Raw genomic sequence first — 27,599 nt, forward strand, 5'->3', positions numbered from 1 at the left:
CACTTGATCCCCTCATTTAAGAGACTGTAAATGGCCGAAGTCCAAGCACTGATATCTGTTGTTAACCAATCTGCAATCCATGCTGGTATATTAACCCCAATCCCATGAAACCTAATCTGTTGAAACAACTGCTGGAATTTTACCGCCTTGTCCACCGGAGGCTCGTAAGATCCCGTCGGGGGAGAATGCCATTCTGTGAGCTTTGCCTGCCCCAATTCTGGGGCTGGCATGCCGGTAAAATACTGGCCAAGTTCTTTTAGAAACATAGAAAAACTACAGCACAAACAGGCCCTTCGGCCCACAAGTTGTGCCGAACACATCCCTACCTTCTCGACCTACCTATAACCCTCCATCCTATTAAGCTCCATGTACTCATCCAGGAATCTCTTAAAAGACCCTATTGAGTTCGCCTCCACCACCACTGACGGCAGCCAATTCCACTCGCCCACCACCCTCTGTGTGAAAAACTTACCCCTAACATCTCCCCTGTACCTACCCCCCAGCACCTTAAACCTGTGTCCTCTCGTAGCAGACATTTCCACCCTGGGAAAAAGCCTCTGAGAGTCCACCCGATCTATGCCTCTCAACATCTTATACACCTCTATTAGGTCTCCTCTCATCCTTCGTCTCTCCAAGGAGAAAAGACCGAGCTCCCTCAGCCTATCCTCATAAGGCATGCCACTCAATCCAGGCAACATCCTTGTAAATCTCCTCTGCACCCTTTCAATCTTTTCCACATCCTTCCTATAGTGAGGTGACCAGAACTGAGCACAGTACTCCAAGTGGAGTCTGACGAGGGTCTTATATAGCTGCATCATTATCCCCGGACTCCTAAACTCAATCCCTCGATTGATAAAGGCCAGCACACCATACGCCTTCTTAACCACCTCCTCCACCTGCGGGGCCGATTTCAGGGTCCTATGGACCCGGACCCCAAGGTCCGTGTGATACTTTTTCAAACATCTTCTGAATTTCCAAAAATACTGCATCAAGTGGTTCCGTATTATCTACTGTGCATCATGTCTACTGTGCATCTACTGTCACACCACAAAAAAATTCGAATGTATCTGTCAAACGCATTTTGCCTTTCATAAAATTGCATTGATTCGGCCTAATTATATAATGATTTTCTAAGTGCCCTGTTAACGACATTTGTATTGGTGATTTGGTAGGCTGGTATTTTTTTCTTCTGTTAAGTTTAATTAGACACATTGCTCACATTGCTTTATTAAGGGAAGGGTTAAAAAATAGCTTGAGTTTTATTTCTAACCTTCAGAGAAGCACCCCCTGCAATAAAGGATGTGCAATAGCATTCATGCTCTTCAGAGATGTTTCTGCTGGAGCTTTCACTGTGGTTAAGACAGTAGGATTTCGTTACTCATTTTTGTGACATTTTTAACTTTCTATTTCAATGTACTCTGCTGCCGGGGTAAACATTTATTCTGGGTGCTTGAGGGAGTTTGGGATTATCACAGAAAACTGCTTAATCTCCCTGGAAAGGTTTGCAGGTCAGAGTCACACTTGGAACAGTACGCATTCATTTTTTTCTTTTAGTGAACTAGCAGGTTAGTTGGTAATGTGAAGGTAACCAACTCATTTCTAAAATCTTCAAAAAATTAATATCACCAAAAATCAATACCTTTATTTATGGGCGGCACGGTGGCACAGTGGTTAGCACTGCTGCCTTTCAGCGCCAAGGACCCTGGTTTGATTCTCAGCTCGGGTCACTGTCTGTGCGGAGTCTGCATGCTCTCCCTGTGTCTGGGTGGGTTTCCTCTGGGTGCTCTGTTTTCCTCTTACAGTCTGAAAGATGTGCTGGTTAGGTGTATTGTCCATGCTAAATTCTCCCTCAATGTACCCAAACAGGCGCTGGAGTGTGGCGACTCGGGGATTTTCCCAGTAACTTCATGACAGTGTTAATGTAAGCCTACTTGCGACTAATAAATAAACTTTAACTTTACTTCTAAATTCAGATTTCGGTAGATATACTCACCAATTAAGGCTCCTGAGGCTGTACCTTTCAAACCCATGACTGTTACCACCTAGAAGGACAAGGGCGGCAGATAACTGGGAACACCACCATGTTCCAACTACCCCTCCAAACCTAGACTTGGAAATATATCGCCGTTCCTTCACTGTCACTGGGTTAAAATCCTGCAACTCCCTCCCTAACAGCACTGTGGGTGTACTTACACCTCATGGACTGCAGAGCTTCAAGAAGGCAGCTCACCACCACCTTCTCAAGAGCAATTAAGAATGGGCAATAAATGTTGGTCTCATCAGCAAATTCCACATGACTTGAGCGAATAAAAAATTAATATCCCATATAATTGAATTCTTGTTGCTTCTGATCAGTAAATGAATTTGAATTGACAGAATGGAATCAAAATCACATACCAGGCACGTTAAAGGGACTGTACATTATAAACACTAATAATCACAGATTGGTCCCTATTTTTCTTCCATTTACTATTTGTCTTATGAGAGATTCATACTGGGTGATGTAGGGTAATGGCCAAGCAGTCTTTCCTCTTGGGATTTCCTCTGCATGAACTATGGGCAGTCACCTGCACTCACAGCAATGTTGGTCACATCATGCTGGTGCTAAGTGTCCCTTCAATGAAGCCCATTCTATGACTATCCCTTGCTGTCTGTGCACATTTGCTGCTATATTTCTCTGCAGCTTTGTGACTGCGCCTCAAATATAATTAATTGACTGTAATGTGCTTTACGATGCTCTGAGGATTGAAAGGCACTTTACAAACACAAATCTGTTCTTTTTTTTCCCTACTTAACATCTGTTGCCAACCTCTAAGAATCAACAGCTGTGTAAAAGAGATGAAGCAGCTCATCATCCATGTGAATGCATGCTAAAACTAGGGCGGCACAGTGGTTAGCACTGATGCCTCACAGCATCAGGGATCCAGGTTTGATTCCCGGCTTGGGTCACTGTCTGTGTGGAGTCTACACGTTCTCCCGTGTCTGCGTGGGTTTCCTCCGGGTGCTCCGGTTTCCTCCCACAGTCTGAAAGACGTGCTGGTTAAGTGCATTGGCCGCGCTAAATTCTCCCTCAGTGTACCCGAACAGGCCGGAGAGTGGTGACTGTGGGATTTTCACAGTAACCTCATGTAAGCCTACTTGTGACACTAATAAATAAACTTTAAACAACTGGCATGAGTGTTCCGAGCTCCGGCTGGATGTACTTGCTGATTCTACTTGCGGTGGTTGAGTCTGACCTGCAATGGCACAGGGAGGGAGAGGTGCAGGCAGGAGTCTTAACATTTATGATGGTGAGGGGGTGTAGCAGGTGTGTGCCTTTAGTGGGAGCTGGAGTGTGAGGAGCATGGAAGCAAGTAGGGGGGAACATGGTGATTGGGGGAAAGGGGAGGGGTGAAGAGGGCCTCCTTACAGGTGTTGACAAAGGCCAAAGTGGCTGGGTGTCTCTGTGCAATACAACTGTTCAGAGGCCTGAGGACAAAGAATCAGTGGTTCACAATTCCCGCTGTGTTTTCTTGATCAGCAAGTCTAAAGAGTCTGCTGGTTGCTGCTTCTCACTTCATTGCAGTGTTAATGTAAGCCTACTTGTGACACTAATTATTAAACTTAAAACTTTAAAAACTGCCACGATGTCCTTTGAAAGACAACCCCAGTCTTCTTCACAGGTCAAAGGCAAGTGCCTGGCTGACTTGGCTGGCAGGTCATAGAATCATTGAATCCCTGCAGTGCAGAAGGAGGCCATTCGGCCCATCGAGTCTGCACCAACCACAATCCCACCCAGGCTCTATCCCCATAACCTTGTGTATTTACCCTAGCTAGCTCCCCTGACACTAAGGGGCAATTTAACATTTCCAATCCACCTAACCCGCATATCTTTGGACTGTGGGAGGAAACCAGAGCACCCGGAGGAAACCCACACAGGGATAACGTGCAGATTCCACACATTTCAGATTTCATGAATACCCCCACTCCTCAGCAATGGTTTTGCTCACATTTTCACTCTGCAGACTATAGGACTTCTGCAGGCAGGTATCAGGCCCCTGAGTAGACATTGGAAAGGGCACTAAAATATCCTGCTGGGTTCATAGAATAATTCCAACAGAGAAAGAGGCCAGTCATCACATTAAGCCTGAGCTGGCTGTATCCAAGAACAATTTAGCTGCCACCCTATTCCCAGAACCCTGAAAATGTTTTATCTTAAGGTAATTGTCCAGTTCACTTTGTGTTTTTTCATCTATTTCAGGCCTAATGTCATTTCCACCTCATTATTCAGAAAGTGCAATGCCCCCCTCCACCTACAGACCTCTCTCCTTTTCGTAGAATCACAGAATACTACAGTACAGGAGGAGGCCATTCGGCCCATCAAGTCTGCACCGACCACAATCCCACCCAGGTCCTATCCCCATAACCCCATGCATTTACCCGAGCTAGTCCCCCTGACACTAAGGAGCAATTTAACATGGCCAATCCACCTAACCGACACATCTTTGGACTGTGGGAGAAAACCGGAGCACCCGGAGGAAACCCTTTGTTTCTCTCTCACATGTACCACACCACAAAGAGGAGGAGGAAGAAGAGGGGCAGCAGCAGTGAGAGGAACTTGGACCAATTACAAGGATGGAAATTTCCCCTTGGGCCTCACGAACAATATTTTGGCAATAAGGCAACCCTTGCCCACTTTATAAAGCCGAAAGTCGGGCTGTTTACCTCCCCTGTAGAACCCAGAAAGGACATCCCATGGGGTGGGAGGAAAGAATGGGTGGGGAGTGGGCCGATCACAAAAAGACAGCATCCACCTTAGGCAGTGCTGTGGAATTGAGAGGATCACTCCTCCTGCTCCTTGCTATATATGAAACCTCAGAAGTAAGTCATCTGTTTTTCTGGTAGTGATTGATCACCCATTCTTGACAACCCAATTTTTGTTGTAGGCTCCTAGAACATTCCATAGGCACCTAATGATCATACTAATCACTGTTTTTGGCAATCACCCAAGAAACACTGCAACCATTTTCTGCACAATGAGGTCCCACAAACAGCAATGAGATAATGACAGATCAGTCTGCTTTTGTTTTAAGTGATGTTTGGTGCCAAGTTGTTGGAACCATTTTGATTTGATTTGATTTATTATTGTCACGTGTATTAACATGCAGTGAAAAGTATTGTTTCTTGTGCACTATACAGACAAAGCATACCGTTCATAGAGAGGGAAACGAGAGTGCAGAATGTCGTGTTACAGTCATAGTTAGGGTGTAGAGAAAGATCAACTTAATGCAAGTTAGGTCCATTCAAAAGTCTGACAGCAGCAGCAAAGAAGCTGTTCTTGAGTCCGTTGGTACGTGACCTCAGACTTTTGTATCTTTTTCCTGATGGAAGAAGGTGGAAGAGATAATGTCCAGGATGCGTGGGGGTCCTTAATTATGCTGACTGCTTTGTCGAGACAGTGGGAAGTGTAGAAAAAGTCAATGGATGGGAGGCTGGTTTGCGTGATGGATTGAGCTACATTCACGACCTTTTGTAGTTCCTTGCAGACTTGGGCAGAGCAGGAGCCATACCAAGCTGTGATACAACCAGAAAGAATGCTGTCTATGGTGCAGCTGTAAAAGTTGGTGAGAGTCGGAGTTGACATGCCAAATTTCCTTGGTCTTCTGAGAAAGAAGAGGCTTTGGTGGGCTTTCTTAACAATAGTATCAGCATGGGGGGACCAGGACAGGTTGATGATGATCTGGACACCTAAAAACTTGAAGCTCTCGACCCTTTCTACTTCGTCTCTATTGATGTAGACAGGGACATGTTCTCCTCTACACTTCCTGAAGTCAGTGACAATTTCCTTCATTTTGTTGATATTGAAGGAGAGATTGTTGTTGCCACACCAGTTCACCAGATTCTCTATCTCATTCCTGTACTCTGTCTCGCCATTGTTTGAGATCTGACCCACTATGGTGGTGTCATCAGTAAACTTGAAAATCGAATTGGAGGGGAATTTGGCCACACAGTCATAGGTGTAGGGGTGTAGGTGTAGGTGTAGTCATAGGGCTGACAACATATCCTTATGAGGATGATCGTGGAGGAGGTGTTGTTGCCTATCCTTACTGATTGTGGTTTGTGAATGAGGAAGATCAGGATCCAGTCGCAGAGGGAGGAGCCGAGGCCCGGGCCACGGAGTTTGGAGATGAGTTTCGTGGGAATAATGATGTTGAAGACTGAACTGTAATCAATAAATAGGAGTCTGACATAGCTGTCCTTGTTATCTAGGTGTTCCAGGGTTGAGTGCAGGGCCAGGGAGATGGCGTCTGCTGTGGACCTGTTGCGGCGGTAGACAAACTGTAGTGGATCCAGGTTGTCCGTGAGGCTGGAATTGATTCGTGCCATTTTGTTTTGCCAATCTGCTTATCCTTTCTCCTATCCTCACCCCTGTCTTTCAATTCCCACCCTAATCGTTAACTTATTGCCTCAGACACTGCAGCAGTTTGGTCTGAATTGAACCTCTACTCTCATTGTATTGCGGTATTCGGTCTTTTTCAATCCCATAGTGTATGAGGTGAGAGCAAAAGTCAACTCCTTGGCTAGGGAATTCCCTGCAGTTACTCATGATATAAGGGTTAATTTGCTTGTATAAATAATAAGACAGCTGATTGCCCATATTTGGATAACCTTTTGAATTCATGTTTAAGATGCAAATTTCCAGCAGTCTCCAGGCAGCATAATATTAATATTTTATCAGCTCTCCTTTTATTTCTGTTTCAGCACCAGAACTTTTCATTTCTCACACAATGCCATGAAGTAGTAAGCCTGTAGAATCCCTACAGTGCAGAAGGAGGCCATTCAGCTCATCGCGTCTGTCCCAACTCTAAGTAACGTTTATCTATTAGTCACAAATAGGCTTACATTAACACTGCAATTAAGTTACTGGTGAAAGTCCCCTGGTCACCACACTCCAGTGCCTGTTCGGATACACTGAGGGAGAATTTAGCAAGGCCAATGCATCGAACCAACACGTCTTTCAAACTGTGGGAGGAAACCGGTGCACTCGGAGGAAACCCATACAGACATGGGAAGAACGTGCAGACTCCTCACAGACAGTAACCCAAGCCAGGAATTAAACCCAGGTCCCTAGCGCTGTGAGGCAGCAGTGCTAACCACTGTCTGTTGTTGCTGTAGAATATTTGTTCCCCTTGACTAGGGTTGAAAGATGAGGCATACCATAATCTCCTACAAAAACAGAAAATGCTGGAAAATCTCAGCAGCTCTGACAAAGGGTCATCCAGACTTGAAATGTTGGCTCTATTCCCTCCCCATAGATACTGTCAGACCTGCTGAAATTTTTCAGCATTTTCTGTTTTTGTTTCAGATGCCAGCATTTAAGGCAAGGATAGATCAATTTTGAACAGTAGAAAAATTAAGAGTTAAGGTGAGTGGGCGGGTAAGTGGAGCTGAGTCCACGGAAAGATCAGCCATGAATGGCGGAGCAGGCTCGAGGGGCCAGATGGCCTACTCCTGCTCCTAGTTCTTATGTTCTTATCCACAGTATTTTGCTTTTACCATAATCTCCTAGTCTTTTACTCATATTTTATTACTTAGCAAGTAGTCAGTAGCAATTCCCTTCAGAACACTTTTTTAAAATGTGCTCGATTGGTGATATATTGACTGTGAGATTCGACTGGACTATAGAAGATGGAGAGAGGGGGTGGAATTTTCCCGTCATGCCTGCCACAAGAATTATAGCGGGCGGGGGCGGACCATGCAAAGGTCTGTTGAACTCTGGCGAGATTTTACGATCTTGGGGTGAGCGCGGCTGGAAACCCCCGCCCATGGTGTCTTGCTCACCAGGGTGCTGGAATGCACGTTAGAACCCAATTCCGCTAGGTATCCACCCTGGAGGACAGGAAGGACTGGTCCATGGAGAGCAGATGCAATTTTTACCCAGTGTATACCCCATTGCCGCCCGCCCCCCCCTCAACAACCTTCCAATGTCAAGAAGGTGTATCCAAAGAAATTCACTGGGTTCCTCAGACTGCGGAGAGTTGGCGTGCATTTGGTTCAGACCCTTGGAAGTGCCCATGTTACCTGAGAAGTCCAATAATCAACAGCAAGATTGTCTCACACCTACAGAAGCATTGAACTATTTTGAAGATAGTTTGTTTCCAGCACTTGCCTTTCTGTTTATGGAACAACTTGATGGCATTCTGCTTTTCTTGGTTGGTTGGTGTCAGAGCAGAGCACAAGCTATACCAAAAAGGTCACCAATGTGTACAAGGCAATTCCCAAAGGAGGTTCCTCTCCTCTTGCTTCCCACCTTCTCACTAAGTTTGAGACAATGGCTTTCCACTGCCTAACGTACAATATAGAAACTGGCGAGAGATTGAGGTCCTTAATTGGCCATCAGTTGACCAGACAGGCTAATGGGAGCTCTACCCACCACCAACCCCAACTCCAGCTTTATGGGGACCAGTTCTAAAGTGAGGGGAAAGCATTGGGCTACCCACGATTATGGTTAAGGTACCCCTACTCTCTCCACCCTCCCCTTCCCCACACCCTACCCTCTCCCACGCCATAGGAATAAATCAGCGGCATTGTGTTTTGCATTGGAGTCCATTTTCTTCATGTAAGAAAGAAATAGCATGAATTTTGACAGCACCTTTTATGATGTCAAGACATCGCAAAGCACCTTATAACCAAAGAAGTGCTTTTGATATATAAACACTTTTGAAATGGAGAAAGGTTGGCACGTCAATTTGTCACAAGCAACAAGTGCAAGTAACCAGATATTCTGTTTCAGTGATGCTGGTTGGAGAATAAATATTAACCAGGGCATCAGGAAAACCTCCCCAGCACCTCTTCACAATGGTGCCATGGGATCTTTTGCATCCCCCTCAGAGAGCAGATGGAGCTCCAGTTTCATGTTCCATTCAACTGATGGGACCTCCGAAAGTGCAGCAGCCTCCTGGGCAGCATGGTGGCACAGTGGTTAGCACTGCTGCCTCACAGCGCCAGGCACCCGGGTTTGATTCCCGGCTTGAGTCGTTATTTGTGTGGAGTTTGCACGTTCTTCCCGTGTCTGCCTGGGTTTCCTCCCACAGTCCGAAAGACTGCTTAGGGGCATTGGCCATGCTGAATTCTCCCTCAGTGTGCCCGAACAGGCACCGGAGTGTGGCGACTAGGGGATTTTCACAGTAACTTCATTGCAGTGTTAATGTAAGCCTACTTATGGCACTAATAAAATAAACTAAGACTGCGCTGCAGTGCCAGATGGATTATGATCCAATAGGAATTGGCATCTATTGTGCCTTACTTGCGATAATATAAAGACATTAAGTAATGTCATAAACTGAGCAAGTTACTCCAGTGGACTGCAATGGTTACCTTGCCACTGTCCGTGTAGGATGTTCCAAACTGTGTTAGTCTCTTTAGAGATGGAGTTCATAGAGATCCACCTTATTCTGCCTCTTTTGACATTGTCGCCATCCTGACAAATGTTACAGCAGATTGTGACTATTCCTAAAGCTTATAAGAAAACGCTGTGATTTGAAGGAAATGCTTTTATCCTAAAGCTTTTCAAAGTGGAAGAAGTTTGAATTGTCTACAGATGATAGGGTGATGAGAGCACCCTGTTTAAGTTGCAGAGCTAATATTACAGGGGTCTGGGCTAATAATCTGAAGGCTCCAATAACACTAAAGAAGCTTGACACCATTCAGGACACAGCAATCCCCTTGATTGGCACCCAATCCACCACCTTCAAGATCCACTCACTCCACCACTGATGCACAGTGTGTACCATCTACAAGACGCACTGCAGAACGAATCATGGCTCCTTTGACAGCACCTCCTTGGTGCCAGCTAGAAAGACAAAAGCAGCAGATGCATGGGAACACTACCACCTGCGAGTTCCTCTCCAAGCTACTTACTTTCCTGACTTGGAAATATATCACCATTCCTTTACTGTCTCTGGATCAAAATCCTGGAACTCCCTCACTAACAGCATTGTGGGTGTACCTATGCCACATGGACTGCAGCAGTTTAAGAAGGCAGCTCACCACTGCCTTCTCAAGGGCAGTTAGGGATAGGTTAGCCCAACCAGATGCCCACATCCCATGAGTAAACAAAAAAAAAGCATGAGTGCAATCCCATCCTGGCAGAAGGAATTAGGATAAAATTTAAATAAATTATTGAATTAAAAGGCTAGTCATCAATAATGATGACCACAAAGCTATTAAATTGTCCTTAAACCTACCAGGTTCTCTGATGCCTTTCAAGGAAGGAGATCTGTCATCCATGTCTAGACTGGCCTACGTGTGACTCCAGACCCACAGCAATGTGGCTGACTCTCAAATGTCCTGTAAACAAGATTAATTAGGGATGGGCAATAAATGCTGGCCTAGCTAGTGATGCCCACGTCATGTGAGTGAATAAAAAAAAGGATGAGTATGTAAAAAAGATAATGTATAACACGTATACACAATCAGCAACCCACAATACCCATATCCGTTCTGCTGGTTTCAACTGAAACAGAAATGGCAGAGTTTAATGAGTGGCTAAGTCAGTGTCAGCCATATTATATCAGTGCTCAGTGTCAAAATGGGCCCCGGTGTGATTTAATCCATGCTAAATTGATGGATACAGTTTGGGATTATCAGTGAAAGAGTGGAAATTCTTGATGATGTGCTGGACATCACTGCTATGGATAAAGTAATGATGTGGAGATGCCGGCGTTGGACTGGGGTAAACACATCTTACTAATGGATAAAGTAGACATGGAGCGGATGTTTCCGCTGGTGGGGCATTCTCGGACGAGAGGTCATAGTCTTAGGATAAGGGGTAGCAAATTTAAAACAGAGTTGAGGAGAAACTATTTCTCCCAAAGGGTTGTGAACCTGTGGAATTCGCTATCCCAAAGTGCGGTGGATGCTGGGTGGAGTTAGATTTTTAATTGGTAATTGGGGAGAAGGCAAGAAAATGGGGATGAGGAGCATATCAGCCATGATTGAATGGAGGAGCAGACTCAATGGGCCGAATGGCCTAATTCTGCTCCTCTATCCGATGAACTTATAAGCTATAACAAAGGATCAAGGAATAATGTAGATACTATTACATTTTGTGTATTATTTCCTTGTTAACATTTTAATGAACGATATGTCGACATTTGTCAATTTTTGTTTTTCAGGTCATTGAAGACTGGAAATATGTTGCAATGGTTATCGATCGGCTGTTTTTATGGATATTTGTGCTTGTGTGTGTGGTTGGCACATTGGGACTCTACCTTCAACCTTTATTTCAAAATCACGCCACACCAGATACATTTTCCAATGCAGAATAGTTGTTGGTTTGTTCCTCCGTGTGTGATTTTCCACATTTAAAAGCAATTGAATACGAGACACAGCCTGCGTTGTTTACAGACACGCGGCAAAAGTGAACTTTGGATCACACGTGATGCTAGTGACTGTTTTCTTTAAACACTGCTGCATGTCCACCTGAAAAGTTAACTCAAATAGGTATAGCTGCCCTCTCTTGATTATCCTGTTTGTCTGAATGGGTTAGGGTGAAAACAATGCTACAAGCACACAGCTGGTCCAACAGAAACTGGCCTAACTGACTCTAGTTTAACAATTTTAAATGTTATTGGAGTGTAGCACTTTGCAGCTTGGCTGCCCAAGATCACCTAGAATCACAGAATCCCTACAGTGCAGGAGAGGCCATTCAGCCCATTGAGTCAACACTCACTCTCTGCAGAGTATCCCTACATCGGCCCTCTCCCCTGCCTTATCCATGTAACGCCACACATTAACCATGTCTAATCCATCTAATCTTGGGACGCTAAGCATCAATTTATCATGGCCAATCCACCTAACCTGCATATCTTTGGACTGTGGGAGGAAACCGGAGCACCCAAAGGAAACCCACGCAGACACGGGGAGAACGTGCAAACTCCACACAGTGCCAGAATTGAACCCAGGTCCCTGAAACTGTGAGGCAGCAGTGCTAACCACCGTGATTCAATGTTTGATTCAAATATTTCCACTTAAACAGGAAAAAAATCTATCGAAAAAGCAAATACAAAATGCTGATGGCATATGATGTTGTAGCAATCATCGTCCCTCCGTAACCCAGATTAGCACATTCTACACAAATAATTTTTATTTCAACCTCTTTAGTATTTGTACTTTGATTAGGGTACTATTTTTAATTAAAACCCAGTTGACAGATCCTTGGGGAGCAAGACTTGTAGATTGACAATGTGTATGTTCCTTTTGATCCAGACATCATGTGCAATTCACGCTATGCTGCTTTGTAACTTTATTAGTGCCATTATGTTGCTTGCTTGTGAGCATTTTATATGAACACTGGTGCTTTTAAATGAGTTTGAATTCAACTTCCCAAGGAAATCGCAGTATGGCCCAAGTTATGAGGTGTGCTTCCAATTCTGGGCCATTGTAACCATGAGGGTAACAGAAACTTGGTGAAAACCTTTAAAAGTGTTTAGAATATGTTGTGACTCACTGAGACATTGGACATCAAACATCAATAAAAGCTTCTGCTTTCAAACTCAGTGTGTAAACTGACCTGTTCAGTTCCTTCCCCTGAATTATTCTGCTCTTGAGTTCTACCTGACGTGTTTTGAGGGACATTTCAATTACTGTTTACAAAGACATCTGTCATACAGATTAATGCACCAAAAAAATCAGCACAGACTGGCGATCAAACCTCGGTATTTCCAGATGTACGTGACAAGACCAGACTGGGCTGAGCATGTGCATAAGTCAGTTGGAGTTGTTTTCATCAGAGTTTAGAAGAATGAGAGGGGATCATAGAATCATAGACTCCCCACAGTGCAGAAGGAGGCCATTCGGCCCATCGAGGAGGCCATTCGGCCCATTGGCAGCACAGTGGCACAGTGGTTAGCACTGCTGCCTCACAATGCCAGGGACCCGGGTTCAATTCCGGCCTCGGGTCACTGCCTGTGTGGAGTTTGCATATTCTCTCCGTGTCTGCATGGGTTTCCTCCGGGTGCTCCGGTTTCCTCCCACAATCCAAAGATGTGCAGGTTAAGTTGATTGATTAGCCATGACAAATTGACCCTCGTGTCAGGGGATTAGCAGGGTAAATGTGTGGGGTTAAGGGAACAGGGTCTGGAAGGGATTGCGGTCGGTGCAGACTCAATGGGCTGACTGGCCTCCTTCTGCACTGTAGGGATTCTATGATAATCATTACAGTTCTATGAGTCTGCACCAACCACAATCCCACCCAGGCCCGATTCCCACAACCCCACATATTTACCCTGCTAATTCCCTGACACTAGGGTCAATTTAGCATGGCCAATCAATCCAACCCACACATCTTTGGACTGTGGGAGGAAACCGGAGAACCCGTAGGAAACCCGCGTAGACACAGGGAGAATGTGCAAAATCCACACAGTCACCCGAGGCCAGAATTGAACTCGGATCTCATAGAAACTTATCAAATTCTAACAGGATTAGACAGGGTAGATTCAAAAAGAATGTTCCCAATGGTAGGGGAGTCCAGAAATAGTTTCAGGATAAGGGATATGCCTTCTAGGACTGAGGTGAAGAGACATTTCTTCACACAGAGAGTGATGAATCTCTGGAATTCACCCCAACAGAAAGTATGTGAGGACAACAGTGTGTGATCTCAAGAAGGAATTAGATACAGCTCTTGGGGCTAAAGGGATGAAGGGATATGGGGGGGAAGGGGGAATCAAGATATTGAATATGATCAGCCATGATCAAAATGAACGCAGAGCAGGTTCGAAGGGCCCAATGGCCTACTCCTGCTCCTAGTTTCTATGTTTCGATGTTAACTTATTGCTTCACATATACCTGCTTATTGCTCCCAATCCCTCTTCAGGGGTTTTTAACCACAGGCTGCATGATCTGTGATGCACAAATCCACCAGAGCCACTGTTTGCATATCAAAACATCTTTGCTTTGTTCCGAATTCATGCAAGATTAATATCTGAGTGCACAGTATCGTCAGTAGCAAAAACAATATACTTGGCTAAGTTGATTGATCATGTTAAAAAGCCATAACGCTTGCTTATAGACATTTGGTAAGGTTATCTAAAAGTCTAATTTCATCGTCGTACTTGTGCTTGCATCTACATCTTGTGGGCAAAAGACAGTGAGACAATATTTGGGTAATTTTGCACACCAAAAACCCTTCCTTCAACTAGAAAGAAATGCTGGTTCTACACCACCCTGCCAGCACTCTTCTGTTTCACAGTTGCTATCCAGATTTGATCTATAGGGGCTCAGGAAGTGGCACAGGACCCATCATTTGTTGGCTCCTCATCGCGTTCATAAATCATGTCACTTCTTGAGGGTCCTGGAATGTGAGCACTTAATTAGCACACGCAATCTCATCCAACTCAACTCATCTACAATTTCACACTGCTAGCACCTGCTTCACAAGATCTACTCATCCCAGCTCTGTTAACACAGGCACCAGGAGCCAATTGCGTTCTGTCCAGTCTGGCAGTATGCTCTTAAAGACAAATCTGTCCATTTAAATCACTGCAACCAAAATTGTGAAAATGCTAGGACATTACTGCCTCCACCTCCACGATTTTGGATGTTTAAGGGGAGAATAAAGGAGCAGAAGACCATACATCCCCTTGAAACTGTTCCACTGTTCAATAGGATCAAGACTGATATTCTACCTTAGCTCCACTTTCCTACCCGGTCTCTATATTCCTTGCCTCTCCAAGAGAACAAAGTCTAACTCTCAGCCTTGAATATATATCAGTGATGGAGTATAAACATTCCTCAGGGGTAGAGAGATCCAAAGGTTTACAACTCTGAAGAAATTTCTCCGAATCTCAATCCTAAATTATTGACCCCTTTACCCAGAAACTGTGCCAGTCTCCTAGATTTCCCCAAACAGGGGAAACAATCTCTCAGTTTCTGCCCTGTCAAGCTCCTTGAGAATCTTGTATGATCCAATGTAATCACCTCGTATTCTTCTCAGCTTCAGAGAATTAAGACCTCTTCCATTCAATTCCTCCTCATAGGGTGACCTTCTCATACCAGGGACAAATTCAATGGACGCTCATACTGTTTCAAGGCAAGTTTAAATTTATTGGTGTCAAAAGTAGGCTTATATTAACACTGCAATGAAGTTAGTGTGAAAATCCCCTAGTCGCCACACTCTGGCGCCCGTTTGGGTACACTGAGGGAGAATTTAGCATGGCCAATGCACTTAACAAGCAACTTTTGCGGATTGTGGGAGAAAACCAGAGCACCCGGAGGAAACCCATGCAGACATGGGGAGACAGATTTGGCACAGACAGTGACCCAAGCTGGGAATCAAACCCGGGTCCCTGGTCCTGTGAGGCAGCAGTGCTAACCATTGTGCCACTGTGCCACCCAAGGAGATGCTTCCTTAGAAACCGAGATCAAGACCGTGCACAGTCTTCCAGGTGTGGTCTCATCAAGCTGAATACAAATGGAACAAGACTTGCTTATTTAACATAAAGGCAAAATACTGCGGATGCTGGCATCTGAAACAAAAACAGAAAATGCTGGAGAAACTCAGTCGGTCTGACAACATCTCTGGAGAGAGAATAGGGCCAACTTTTCAAATCTAGATGACCCTTCATCAGAGCAGTCTTACTTATTCTTGCACTCCAATTGTCTTGCAATAAAGATCAAGATGTTATTTGTCTTCCGAATTGCTTGTTGCACCTATATGCTAGCTTTGTGTTCATTGTATTGTACACCTATGTCTCTCTGAATATCAACATTGGAAATGTCATGCCTTTAAATAATGTCCTGGCCCGTAACTTCCTCGGAGTGGCAATTGGCCAGTTGACAGATTGCAACTCCATAGCAACTTACCTGTGAATGAAGCAGAAAGTGTCTAACTCGCCCAATCTCCATGGCTCAAGCCAGGCACTAGCTACCATAAAGCAGGTGAGCCTAAAGGTCTGATTAAAGGTAGGTTTCCAAGGTGAGTGAAGGGGATATTGGAGTGGGAGGTGTCCGAACATTTGGGGGGGTTGGTTTCCGGACATAGGAGGTGGGGGAAGGGTCAGGTCGGTGGGTGGGGGGAGTTTTAGGGGAGGAAAGAAGCGTCGGATTAGGGAGTGCTGGGTCGGGTGGGTGTTGGGTTGCGGGGGTGGGTCGTCGAGGGATCGTCGTTCAAGTTGGGAGGCATTATTTGGGTTGGCATGGGGGTCAAGCCAGGGAGGTCTGGTTGGAGGTAGTTCAAGTTACCTCTCTGAATCTCTTCAAAACACTCCCGCAAGTTAGTTAAACATATTTTCCCTTGATATATCTGCACTGCTTTTCCTTAGTTTCCCACATGTCTATTAATTTTTCTAGAAGCTTCCCCACGACTGATGTTAAACTGACTAGTCAGTATTTGCTGGACTTATCTCTGCACTCTTTTCTTGGACAAGGATACAACCTTTGAAATTCTCCAGTCCTATGGCACTACCTCTGAGTCTAAGGAAAATTGGAAAATTATGACCAGTCTCTGCAATTTCCACTCTCACTTCCCTCAGTGCCCATGGATGCTTCTCCTCTGTTCCTGGTACCTCATCAATTTTAAGTACAGTCGATTAGAGGAGGTGACGGCCCAGTAATATCGCTAGACTATTCAATCAGAAACACAGCTAATGTCTGGGGACCCAGGTTCGAATCCCGCCACGGCAGATGGTGAAATTTGAATTCAATTTTTAAAAATCCAGAATTAAGAATCTACTGATGATCATGAAACCATTGTCAATTGTCGGAAAAACCCATCTGGTTCACTAATGTCCTTTAGGGAAGGAAATCTACGATCCTTACCTAGTCTGGCCTACATGTGACTCAGAGCCACAGCAATGTGGCTGACTCTCAACTGCCCTTAGGCAACCAGGGCTGGGCAATAAATGCTGGCCAGCCAGCGACGCCCATGTCCCACGAATGAGTATAAAAATTCAATATCTCCTTTTTAGCAATTTAAAACCTTCAAATGTCTGAACTATCTCCCCTTTCGCCATGGTCTGGGAATCATCTTCCTTGGTGAAGACAGATGAAAACTATTGATTTAGTCCCTTAGCAATGTCCTCTGCTTCCATGTAAAAATCATCTTTTTAATTCCTAACCAATTATATCCCCATAGAAGGGCTGCTCCACTCACCTGTGGAAGGAGCAGCACTCTGAACGCTCCTGATTCCTCCTCCTGCTCTTCAGGGCTCTCTGCTGTTCAGTGACATCCTTGACACTCTCGAACATGCACTGTTATGCTTCACGTCAGAAACTCCAAAGCTTTTTATGGAGCCCACCTGGATCATAAGTTTTGCATCTTGGCTAGGATAAGCATGATATGTTTCACTTCCGGTATGTTTCAAATGACCCACGAGGGAGCTTTTATCAAACAAAGTTTATTTAAGGATATAGTTAACATGTGCAGTAAGAAAATTAGCAAGAACTCTTACCAATTACAAACAAGAAACAAAACGACCACTATACTGTATAACCCTTAACAAATATATCTAAAATGTTCCAATGAAACAAAATCCTTGCCATAGATAAAACCCTTTAAACAAGTTCAACACAGCAAAGACTAATGCTGACGTGATACTGGAATTGAGTCCTTTGGTTGAAGTCTGCAGTTCTCTGGATTCACCCAGAACAGTTTGAAGTCAGAACAGCTTCCCAGAACCCAGGAAGACTCTGGTCAAGCCACCAACAGCAGATTTTCTATTCAGGAAAGCTTTCAGCTAACCCATAGAATTTCCAAAACCAGGGAGGGAGAGAGTTATTTTCAGCTTGATGCCCCTTCTAAAACTAAACCTCAAACCTGCAGCTCCAAACTGAAAATGAAAAAAAAACTCCTATCACCTGACCTGCCAGCCCAGTTTTTCTCCTAAAAATGCAGAGTCATAAACATCCCAGTAAAAATAAACAACCCCCTAGTTTAAGTAGCAATAAAAGGATATCTCCAGTCAAGCTGGTGCCATAATGACTTTAGTTAAGACTGTGGGCTAAGAAAAACTGACTGTGAGAGCTGCAGAGATCATGATTTAAAAAACATTCCTAAAGGTACATTAATATCACAACACACCTTAGAATCTTCTCACAAGCAATGCTTTCGCTCAGCTGCTTTTCAGCAAGAATCCACCTCCAAGATTTTCAATGCTCCTTTAAGTATTCCTTTGTCTTCATTAGCCAGGAGCTTTCAAACTATCACTCAGTCTCTTAGGAATCCAGCCATCAATTGATCTGATTTGAGTTGATTTGATTTGATTTATTATTGTCACATGTATACAGTGAAAAGTATTGTTTCTTGCGCGCTATACAGACAAAGCATACCATTCATAAAGAAGGAAAGGAGAGACTGCACAATAACTAGGGTGTAGAGAAAGATCAATTTAATGCAAGGTAGGTCCATTCAAAGTCTGATGGCAGCAGGGAATGAGCTGTTCTTGAGTTGGTTTGTGTGTGTCCTCAGACTTTAGTATCTTTTTCCCGACGGAAAATGGTGGAAGAGAATATATCCGGGGTGTGTGTAGTCCTAAATTATGCTGGCTGCTTTTCGAGGCAGCGGGAAGTGTAGAAAGTGTCAATGGGTGGGAAGCTGGTTTGAGTGATGGCCTGGGCTTCATTCACAATCCTTTGCAGTTTCTTGTGGTCTTGGATAGAGCAGAAGCCATAACAAGTTGTGATACAACCAGAAAGAATGCTTTCTACGGTTCATCTGTAAAACTGCTTCACAATTGCCTCAGTATTTTACATCACAAGCTGTCTTAAGATGTCACCAATCTTAGGAGTATTTCGGATATCAATTGACTTTTTACTAACAAACTCAACCAGTTCTGCACTTTACAGCTCTGATCAGTGCCTTGTTCTTACAGCAGTTCCTCTTTGTTCCTTTTACTTCAATCTTCCTGGAAAATTCTCGTTGCTCTCTAGTTTCTAGGGTCTTGTCCATTTACTCGATGGTATGGTTTTTATTCTAGCAGAGTTGGGGGAGCTATTCCCTCTCTAGCTTCCTAGCTCTGACTGCTATATGTTCAGTTTAAAACTAAATTAAAAGAACCTTTGTACCCAATAAATTGGCCCCTGGATGCTAGACAACAACTCATTCCTTCTCCAAACTCACGTTTAATTTTTATGTCATAGACTCTCTAAGCATAATACAGACATAGGGCCCGATTTTATCATTTTGATTCTTAGTGCTGAATCTGGGCGCAATTCAGATCCGATTTGTAAACTTGCTCTCAGGCGCCCCCTGAAAAAAAATCACTGTGGGTGGGGCTTATCGCACCTGAAACGCTGCTGCTCTGATCGGAGCTTTGAACTGCGCATGCACAGTGAGAAAAAAAATGGAAAAACGTGCCCCTGCCACATCGCTCCCGGGCCACAAAAAGCAGATAAAGTGGCCCGAGAGTGAAAAGCGGGAGGATGGCCCGCAAAGACATCACCCCACCCCCACAACATAACTGTCCCCCTTATCCACCCACCCACCCATTATCCAGACTGATGGCGACCCTCTGCCCCGCTTTCCCCCCGCCGATCACCCGCAGAGTGGCAGCAGACCCTCCTGCCCCTGCCCACCCAACCCCCCCTCCCCCCACCAACCAGAGATCCATCTGGCCTCCCTCCCCCTCCCACCAGAGAATGATCGGGCCTCCCTCCTCCCCCCCCCACCCAGAGAATGATCTGACCTGCATCCATCCAGACCTTTGCCGAGCATATCTGTTTCGCGTGCGGTTCGGATCATGGCCATTTTCGGGCTTTGGTAAAGTGGGCATCTGCACAGACGTGGGCGCAGATCGTGCTAATACCTCACGCCCGACTTTACCAAGTTTTCACGCCCAAAAATGGGTATGACACAATGGTAAAATCGGGCGTATAGTTTAAACTGAAACCAAAAACCTCATACATACAAACACCTTTGCTTAATCTGTATCTAACTAAAGTTTTACCCTCCATTATGCAAAGGGTGGAAGTTTCCTGTCCCGCCTGCCACAAGAATCGTAATGGGTGGGACACAGACCATACAAAGATTCGTTGACCTCGAGTGGGATTTTCTGACCTTGGGGTGAGTGCGGCTGGAAAATCCCATCCACAAACACTAAATTAAACTCACTTAAATCTGATGAAGGGTCATCCAGACTTGAAACAAGTGCTGTCAGATCTGCTGAGATTTTCTGTTTTGGTGTCACTTAAATCTATATCTTATTTCTAATATCTGACAATACAAAGATAGATCACTTTAAACTACCTCTGCTTCCCCATAGAGCAAAGATCAAGGCTTACACTCTGGTGCAGTACTGAGGGAATGCTACATTGTTGGACTTAAGCACAAAGTTCCAGGTTTACAGTTGAATGCACATTCTTTTTGACTAGGTCTGCCTTGTCAGGTGGGTGCAAAAGTTCCCAAGTCACTATTTTGGATAAAGAACAGGGAAGCTATTGTCAGTGTCCTGGCCAATATTTTTCCTTCCACTAACATCACTAATACAGGTCATTATCAGATTGCTTGTGGGATCTTGCACAAAATGTGAGGGGTGGGAGGTTCAGAGGGGATTTGAGGAAAAACTTTTTTTACCCGGAGGGTGGTGACAGTCTGGAATGGAGACGCTGCCTGGGAGGATGGTGGAGGCGGAATGCCTCACATCCTTTAAAAAGTACCTGGATGAGTACTTGGCACGTCATAATATTCAAGGCTATGGGCCAAGTGCTGGCAAGTGGGATTAGGTGGGCAGGTCAGGGCATTTCATGCATCGGTGCACTGCAATATTCTATGATTCTTTTTTAAAAATTCATTTGTGGGACATGGGTGTCACTGGCTGGCCAGCATTTATCGCCCATCCCTAGTTGCACTTGAGAAGGTGGCAGTGAGCTGCCTTCTTGAATCACAATGTGGAGATGTCGGCGTTGGTCTGGGGTAAACACAGTAAGAAGTTTAACAACACCAGGTTAAAGTCCAACAGGTTTATTTGGTAGCAAAAGCCACACAAGCTTTCGGAGCCCCTTCTTCAGGTGACTCACCTGGACTTTAACCTGGTGTTGTTAAACTTCTTACTGTGTTCTTGAATCACTGCAGACCATGTTCTGTGGGTTGACCCACAATGCCGTTAGGGAGGGAATTCCAGGATCTTGTCCCAGTGTCTGCGAAGGAACAGAGATATATTCCTAGTCAGGATGGTGAGTGGCTTGGAGGGGAACTTGCAGGTGATGGTGTTCCTATGTATACACTGCCCTTGTCTTTCTAGATGGAAGTGATCATGGGTTTAGAAGGTGCTGTCTAAGGATCTTTGGTGAATTACTGCAGTGCATCTCGTAGATAGTACACACTGCTGCTACTGAGCATTGGTGGTGGAGGGATTGAATGTTTGTAGATGTGGTGCCAATCAAGTTTCTGTGAAAATGGCTGCTGTATTTCCTGCATTGCAACCGTGGCTACACTTCTACAGTATTTACTTGGCTGCAAATGTGCTTTGAAATGTCCGATGGTCATGAAGGGAATCGTAGTGGCACAGTGGTTAACACTGCTGCCTCACAGTGCCAGGGACCCGGGTTCGATTCCTGGCTTGGGTCACTGTCTGTGTGGAGTGTGGTGAACCATAGATGGTTACCACTATGGGTACTTGTACATATGTTACTCTTGTTACTGTTGGGGTTAGGGTTGGGGTGTTCCATCTGTTAGCATTGTTCTGTGGTACACTCCGTTTGGCTCCGCCTTCTTATAGGAGTATAAAGGTCACTGCCACTTCCTAGTGACCCTTAGTCTGGGATAGTATTGTTAAGCAGTGTGCTCTATTCTTGTTGCGAATAAAAGCCTTTATTTCCCAAGTACGATCTAGGCTCTCGAGTTAATTAATCGCGCATCATGGAGTTTGCACATTCTCCCTGTGTCTGTGTGGGTTTCCTCCGGGTGCTCCGGTTTTCTCCCACATGCTGAAAGACATGCCGGTTAGGTGCTTTGACCTGAACAGGTGCTGGAGTGTGGCGACCAGGGAAATTTCACAGTAACTTCATTGCAGTATTAATATAAGCCTTACATGTGACTAATAATTAAACTTAGTGCAAGTCTTTCCTTATTTTTCTATTCTAATCTGGCCATGTTGATAGCAGATGCGGAAATGTCCTTTCAGCTTTTGCTATGTGTAAGTTTCTGGCGCAGAGAAATGTACAGCCAGTCTGTACCAGTGATTTTTTTTTCTCCACATGAATGAGAAAAGATGTGTTTTAGAGAAGAGCTAAATTAATGGAGGAAAACTAGAGCATGCCTCAGAGGATCACTAAGCAGCCCACACCATAGCATTTATATGAAGAGCTGTCACCTCCTCAGCTCCACATAATCAAAATGACTAGAACTGATTTGGTTGCTTATCTATCACACTTAGTTGCGACTTGTACACAGATATCTCACTGCACCTGAGGTGCACCATATATCCTGACCACTGGAACAATGCAGCAGTGCTTTTCTCTCATTCTGCGTCTCTGCGGGAATTCAGAGCTCGTCACAATAAATAGTAGGAACTGGGGAATTTCTCTTTCACTTTGAATGGAATAATTGCTGCTAGATTAATACCATGCGGTGTTTTGATCCAAATAGTACGAGGGGCTTTTCAATGCCTGAATTATTTTTAAAACTCTTTTACTGATATATTTTACCCGCTGTTGAAGCTGACTTAAGCATTGCCCTTCTCAGACAGACATAACACATTCCCATTTCAGACGTAAAAACAGCAAGTGCATAAATGTGAAGTATTTGTGGACAGGGAAACAGAGTTAATGGGCTGAATGTTAACTAAAAGCAATCAGGCCGATTTTGGTCGGTTGCAGGGGTTTGAAGTGTCAGACATATTCGACCCATTTCCAACCCACTCAATTTTGGTTTAAATGAGGCTGGAAGATGGATCCTTGTCTGGGCGAACCCGCTTTTCAGCTGTTTATCCCATCTCTGGCCAACGCCCCACCCACGACATGGCACGGCACGGTGGTACAGTGGTTAGCACTGCTGTCTCACAGCGCCAGGGACTCCGGTTCGATTTTCGGCTTGGGTCACTGTCTGTGCAGAGTTTGCATGTTCTTCCCCTGCCCCGTCAGTGTGGGTTTCCTCCGGGTGCTCCAGTTTCCTCCCACAGTCCAAAAGACATGCTGGTTAGACGCATTGGCCATGCTAAATTCTACCTCAGTGTATCCGAACAGACGCCGGAGTATGGCGGCTAGGGAATTTTCACAGTAACTTCATTGCAGTGTTAATGTAAGCCTATTTGTGACACTAATAAATAAATTTTAAACTTTAAACTCCTTGTGCAAAGCTATCACAAAACTGAAAAATTGACATATCTGAGGTGTGAGGGCATTCAATCATGACTGGCATCTCCAAGGCATCAATCACCTCATTGCCAAGACCATAAGTATGCCAAAAAGTAATATTTATTGCATGAACCATAGAAGGAGACCAAATAACATTTAAATTATCTCCTTGTTTTTTTCTCTCTTTGCTGCCTTTCTCACCTTTAACTCTGTCTTGTTTAATTGTCTGTTTTTGGTATTTTTCTTACTTCCTAGCCCACTTGGCTGCAAGGTTTAAGAGTGTTCCTGTGCTCCAGTTGTGGAAAATACATAGAAATCTACCCTAAACCAAGAGACAGAGAGGAATTTTACCAGCACGTCCGCCCGAGTTTCGATCTATGCCGCCCGAGGCCTACAGAGAATGCCATTCTCTGAGTATCGCCCGCATCCGGAATCGGGACGGTCGTGCCGGTAAAATTCCGGCCAGAGATTCCATTGTTCACAAATGTATCTTCAACATTGTCAAGCGGATGTATCAGAATTGTCTGCTTGCTTAATATTACCTACCCTTCAACTTTCAGAACAGGTCAACCAAACAAAACATTGCTTTAGACATGGCTATGATTTCCAAGTTGCTGGGATAATGTTAGAGAAATGTCACTGCACATAGAAAAAGAGTTAAGGACAATTCTGAGATTTGGAATGGGCACTTTTCCAGCTAATTCCACTTGGCACTGGCAATCCTTAGAATTCTTGCAGAATTCTTCTGCCCAGTATATAATAAAACTCATACAGTATCAGACACAGACCTGCACCATTTTGGAGTACCACATTCAGTTTTGGACAATGTTCATTCCACGCTCCATGCAACATCAACTTAAACACAAAGGGTCATCTGGACTCGAAACGTCAGCTGTTTTCTCCCCTTACAGATGCTGCCAGACCGGCTGAAATTTTCCAGCATTTTCTCTTTTGGTTAAACATCAAGCTAAATGTGGACAAGACCATAAGAGCATAAGAAGTAGGAACAAGAGTAATCATTTGGCCCCTCAAGACTGTTCTTGGCTGATCCGACTGACATTCCTGGGACCTGTGAGAATCCAGCATTGAATGGGCAGAGCACATTTAAATGCTACTTTAAATACGCCGATCAGCCTCGTGCTCTTTGTGGGCAAGATCCAGTTTGTGCCAGCAGAAAGGGATCGGATCACAAACCATTTGGCAGCAGGCGTAAGACACATTTTAGGCCCGCATGCAATTTTCCCACATTAGCGCGATTTGCGCCAGGCACTGTAGAATTCCTTATTTGTGTTGATCATCACATATTTTCAGGAGGACTTGTCTAATTCAAGCTCAAGATAGATGTGGCTCATGCCCAACTTGGAGAACGTCTTGCTGTCTGTTAGCTTAGCACACAAATCTTCGGTCAGTGGCACAGGATATCTATTCGGTTTGGAGACCCGATTTAATTTGTTAAATGTTAATTTATAGTCCATGCAAAGACAAACTGATTTATCAGGCTTAAGATTGGTGATAATGGGCACAGCCTATTTTGCAAATTGCATGGGCCTTTTTACATCTAAATTTTCAAAGCACCCTAGTTTAGTTCCCACACATTTAACTCGCACCAATTTTTTGGACAGTTAAAAATCCAATCTTACAAGACTCTGAGCAAAAGATGAAGCAAGATCTGTTTCCCGCCAGCAGGGGTAGGGGCCGAAGCTTGCTGAAAGCCAGTAGCTCACAGCAGAGGGCACAATCACACATGCACAGATCATCTGTTCTGTGACGATCACTCGGCCCCTCCCCCCGCATAGGCTGGCCAATTGCCCCCTCCAGTCCCCGCACGGGCTGGCCGGTCACTCACCCTCCTGCTCAGGCCGACCAATTGCACCCCGCATTGCGTGGGTAGAAAGTGCACTGGAGATCCAACCATTCACAGAGTGATGGGGTTATCTTATGAAAAGAGTTTGACCAGGTTGTGCCTATATCCATTGGAGTTTCAAAAACTGAGAGGTGATCTTAATGAAACATGTAAGATGCTGGTGAGGCTTGATAGAGTAGATACCAAGCGGATATTTCTCCTTGTGAGGGAGACTAGAATCAGTTTAAGAATAAGATGCCTTTTTAAGACAGAGATGAGGAGAATTATTTTCTTTCATAATGTCGTTAGCCTATGGAATTCTCTTCCCCAGAGAGCAGTGGAGGCGGGGATCATTCAATTTATTTACAACTGAGGGGCAGCAGGGTGGCACAACGGTTTGCACTGCTGCCACACATGCCAGGGACCCGGATTCAATTCCAGCCTCGGGTCACTGTCTGTATAGAGTCTGCACAGTCTCCTTGTGTCTGCATGGGTTTCCTCCGGGTGCTCCGATTTCCTCCCACTCTTCAAAGATGTGCGGGTTAGGTTGATTAGCCATGCTAAGTTGCCCCTTAGTGCCAGGGAGACTAGCTAGGGTAAATACATGGGGTTATGGGGATGGATCTGGGTGGGATTATGGTTGGTGCAGACTCAATGGGCCAAGTGGCCTCCTTCGGCACTGTATGATTCTATGATTCTGTGAAATATATTTTCGACATACAAGGGTTGTGATATCAAGGGTTATGGAAGCAGACAGGACAGTAGACTTAAGACCATAAACACATCTGCCATTTTCTTATCAAATGGCGGAGCAGGCTCAAAGAGGTTAATGGCTTACTTCTGCTCCTAAGTCTTATGTTCCTATGTTGTTTTGAAGGGGTCACACATTGAACACAGATGAAAAGAGTTTTCATCACGGAGGGTTGTAAGTCTTTGGAACTCTCTTCCTCAAATGGTGGTGAAAGCAGAGTCTTTGGATATTTTTAAGGCAGAGCTAGATAGATTCTTGATCAGCAAGGAGGTGAAATATTATTGGGGATAGAGTGGGCATGTAGAGTTGAAGTTACAACTTCAGATCAGCCATGATCTTATTGAATGGCAGTGGGGATGACTGGAGGGGCTGATTGGTCTACTCTTGCTCCGAATTCATATATCCGTATGTCTTAATGGAAGCAGCTGCGATGGATTGAGTAACAGGTGACATGTGTTAACCTTTTGTGAAGGGAATCCAATGAGTTGAAGTGTAGACTTAATATGGCAAAATTCTTTTTTTTCAGGTTTACAGCATGGAAACAGGCCCTTCAGCCCAACTTGTCCATGCCGCCCAGTTTTTACCACTAAGCTAGTCCCAATTGCCTGCATCTGGCCCATATCCCTCTATATCCTTCTTACCCATGTAACTGTCTAAATGCTTTTTAAAAGACAAAATTGCACCCGCCTCTACTACTGCCTCTGGCAGCTCATTCCAGACACTCACCACCCTGTGTGTGAAAACATTGCCCCTCTGGACCCTTTTGCATCTCTCCCCTCTCACCTTAAACCTATGCCCCCAAGTTTTAGATGCCCCTACCTTTGGGAAAAGATGTTGACTGTCTACCTTATCTGTGTCCCTCCGTATTTTGTAGACCTCTATAAGATCACCCCTAAGCCTCCTGCGCTGTAGGGAAAAAAGTCCTAGTCTATCCTTATAATTCAAACTATCAAGTCCCAGTAGCATCCTAGTAAATCTTTTCTGTACTCTTTCTAGTTTAACATCCTTTCTGTAATAGGGTGACCAGAAACTGTACACAGTATTCCAAGTGTGGCCTTACCAATGTCTTGTACAACTTCAACAAGACATCCCAACTCCTGTATTCAATGTTCTGACCAATGAAACCAAGCATGCCGAATGCCTTCTTCACCATTCTGTCCACCTGTGATTTCACTTTCAAGGAACTATGAACCTGTACTCCTTGATCTTTGTTCTATAACTCTCTTTTTGTGTAAATGCTTCTTCTCACAGACCTTATCTCATCCATCACACACTGACAGACAGATGCATCAGGGAGACCATGGGGATCTATCAAAACTGTACTGTTGTAGGGCAATATCAGGTATCATATCTTTTATATTTTAATTTATATGTCCATTCATATTTTATTTAATTTCAGTACAATACATGCAGGGCTACATAGAGCAAGAGCTATATAGAGGACTTTCAACCAATGCTATACACTAGGTACATCGATGGCATTTTCTTCCTTTGGAGTCATGGTGAACAATCACTGAAACAACTATTTGATGACATCAACAAGTTCCATCCCATCATCAGACTCAACATGGACTACTCTCCGGAATCGTTTGCATTCTTGGATCGTTAAGAACGGTCACCTCAGCACCTCACTGTACCGCAAGCCCACGGATAACCTCATGATGCTCCACTTCTCCAGCTTCCACCCTAAACACATTAAAGAAGCCATCCCCTACAGATAAGCCCTCCGTATACACT

The 27,599-nt window shown here is 44.6% G+C and overlaps 1 protein-coding gene across 1 annotated transcript in view; it reads left to right on the plus strand.

The window, feature by feature from the left end:
• Window positions 1-11,309, plus strand: part of LOC144495262 (neuronal acetylcholine receptor subunit beta-4-like) — a 40,379-nt gene extending 29,070 nt beyond the window's left edge. Inside the window, exon 5 of the mRNA XM_078215333.1 lies at window positions 11,157-11,309. Coding sequence (XP_078071459.1) covers window positions 11,157-11,309 — 153 coding nt within the window. The remainder of the gene's footprint in view (window positions 1-11,156) is intronic.
• Window positions 11,310-27,599: the final 16,290 nt, after the last annotated feature.

Source organism: Mustelus asterias, chromosome 6, assembly GCF_964213995.1.
Source record: "Mustelus asterias chromosome 6, sMusAst1.hap1.1, whole genome shotgun sequence".
NCBI classification, from domain to species: Eukaryota; Metazoa; Chordata; class Chondrichthyes; order Carcharhiniformes; family Triakidae; genus Mustelus; species Mustelus asterias.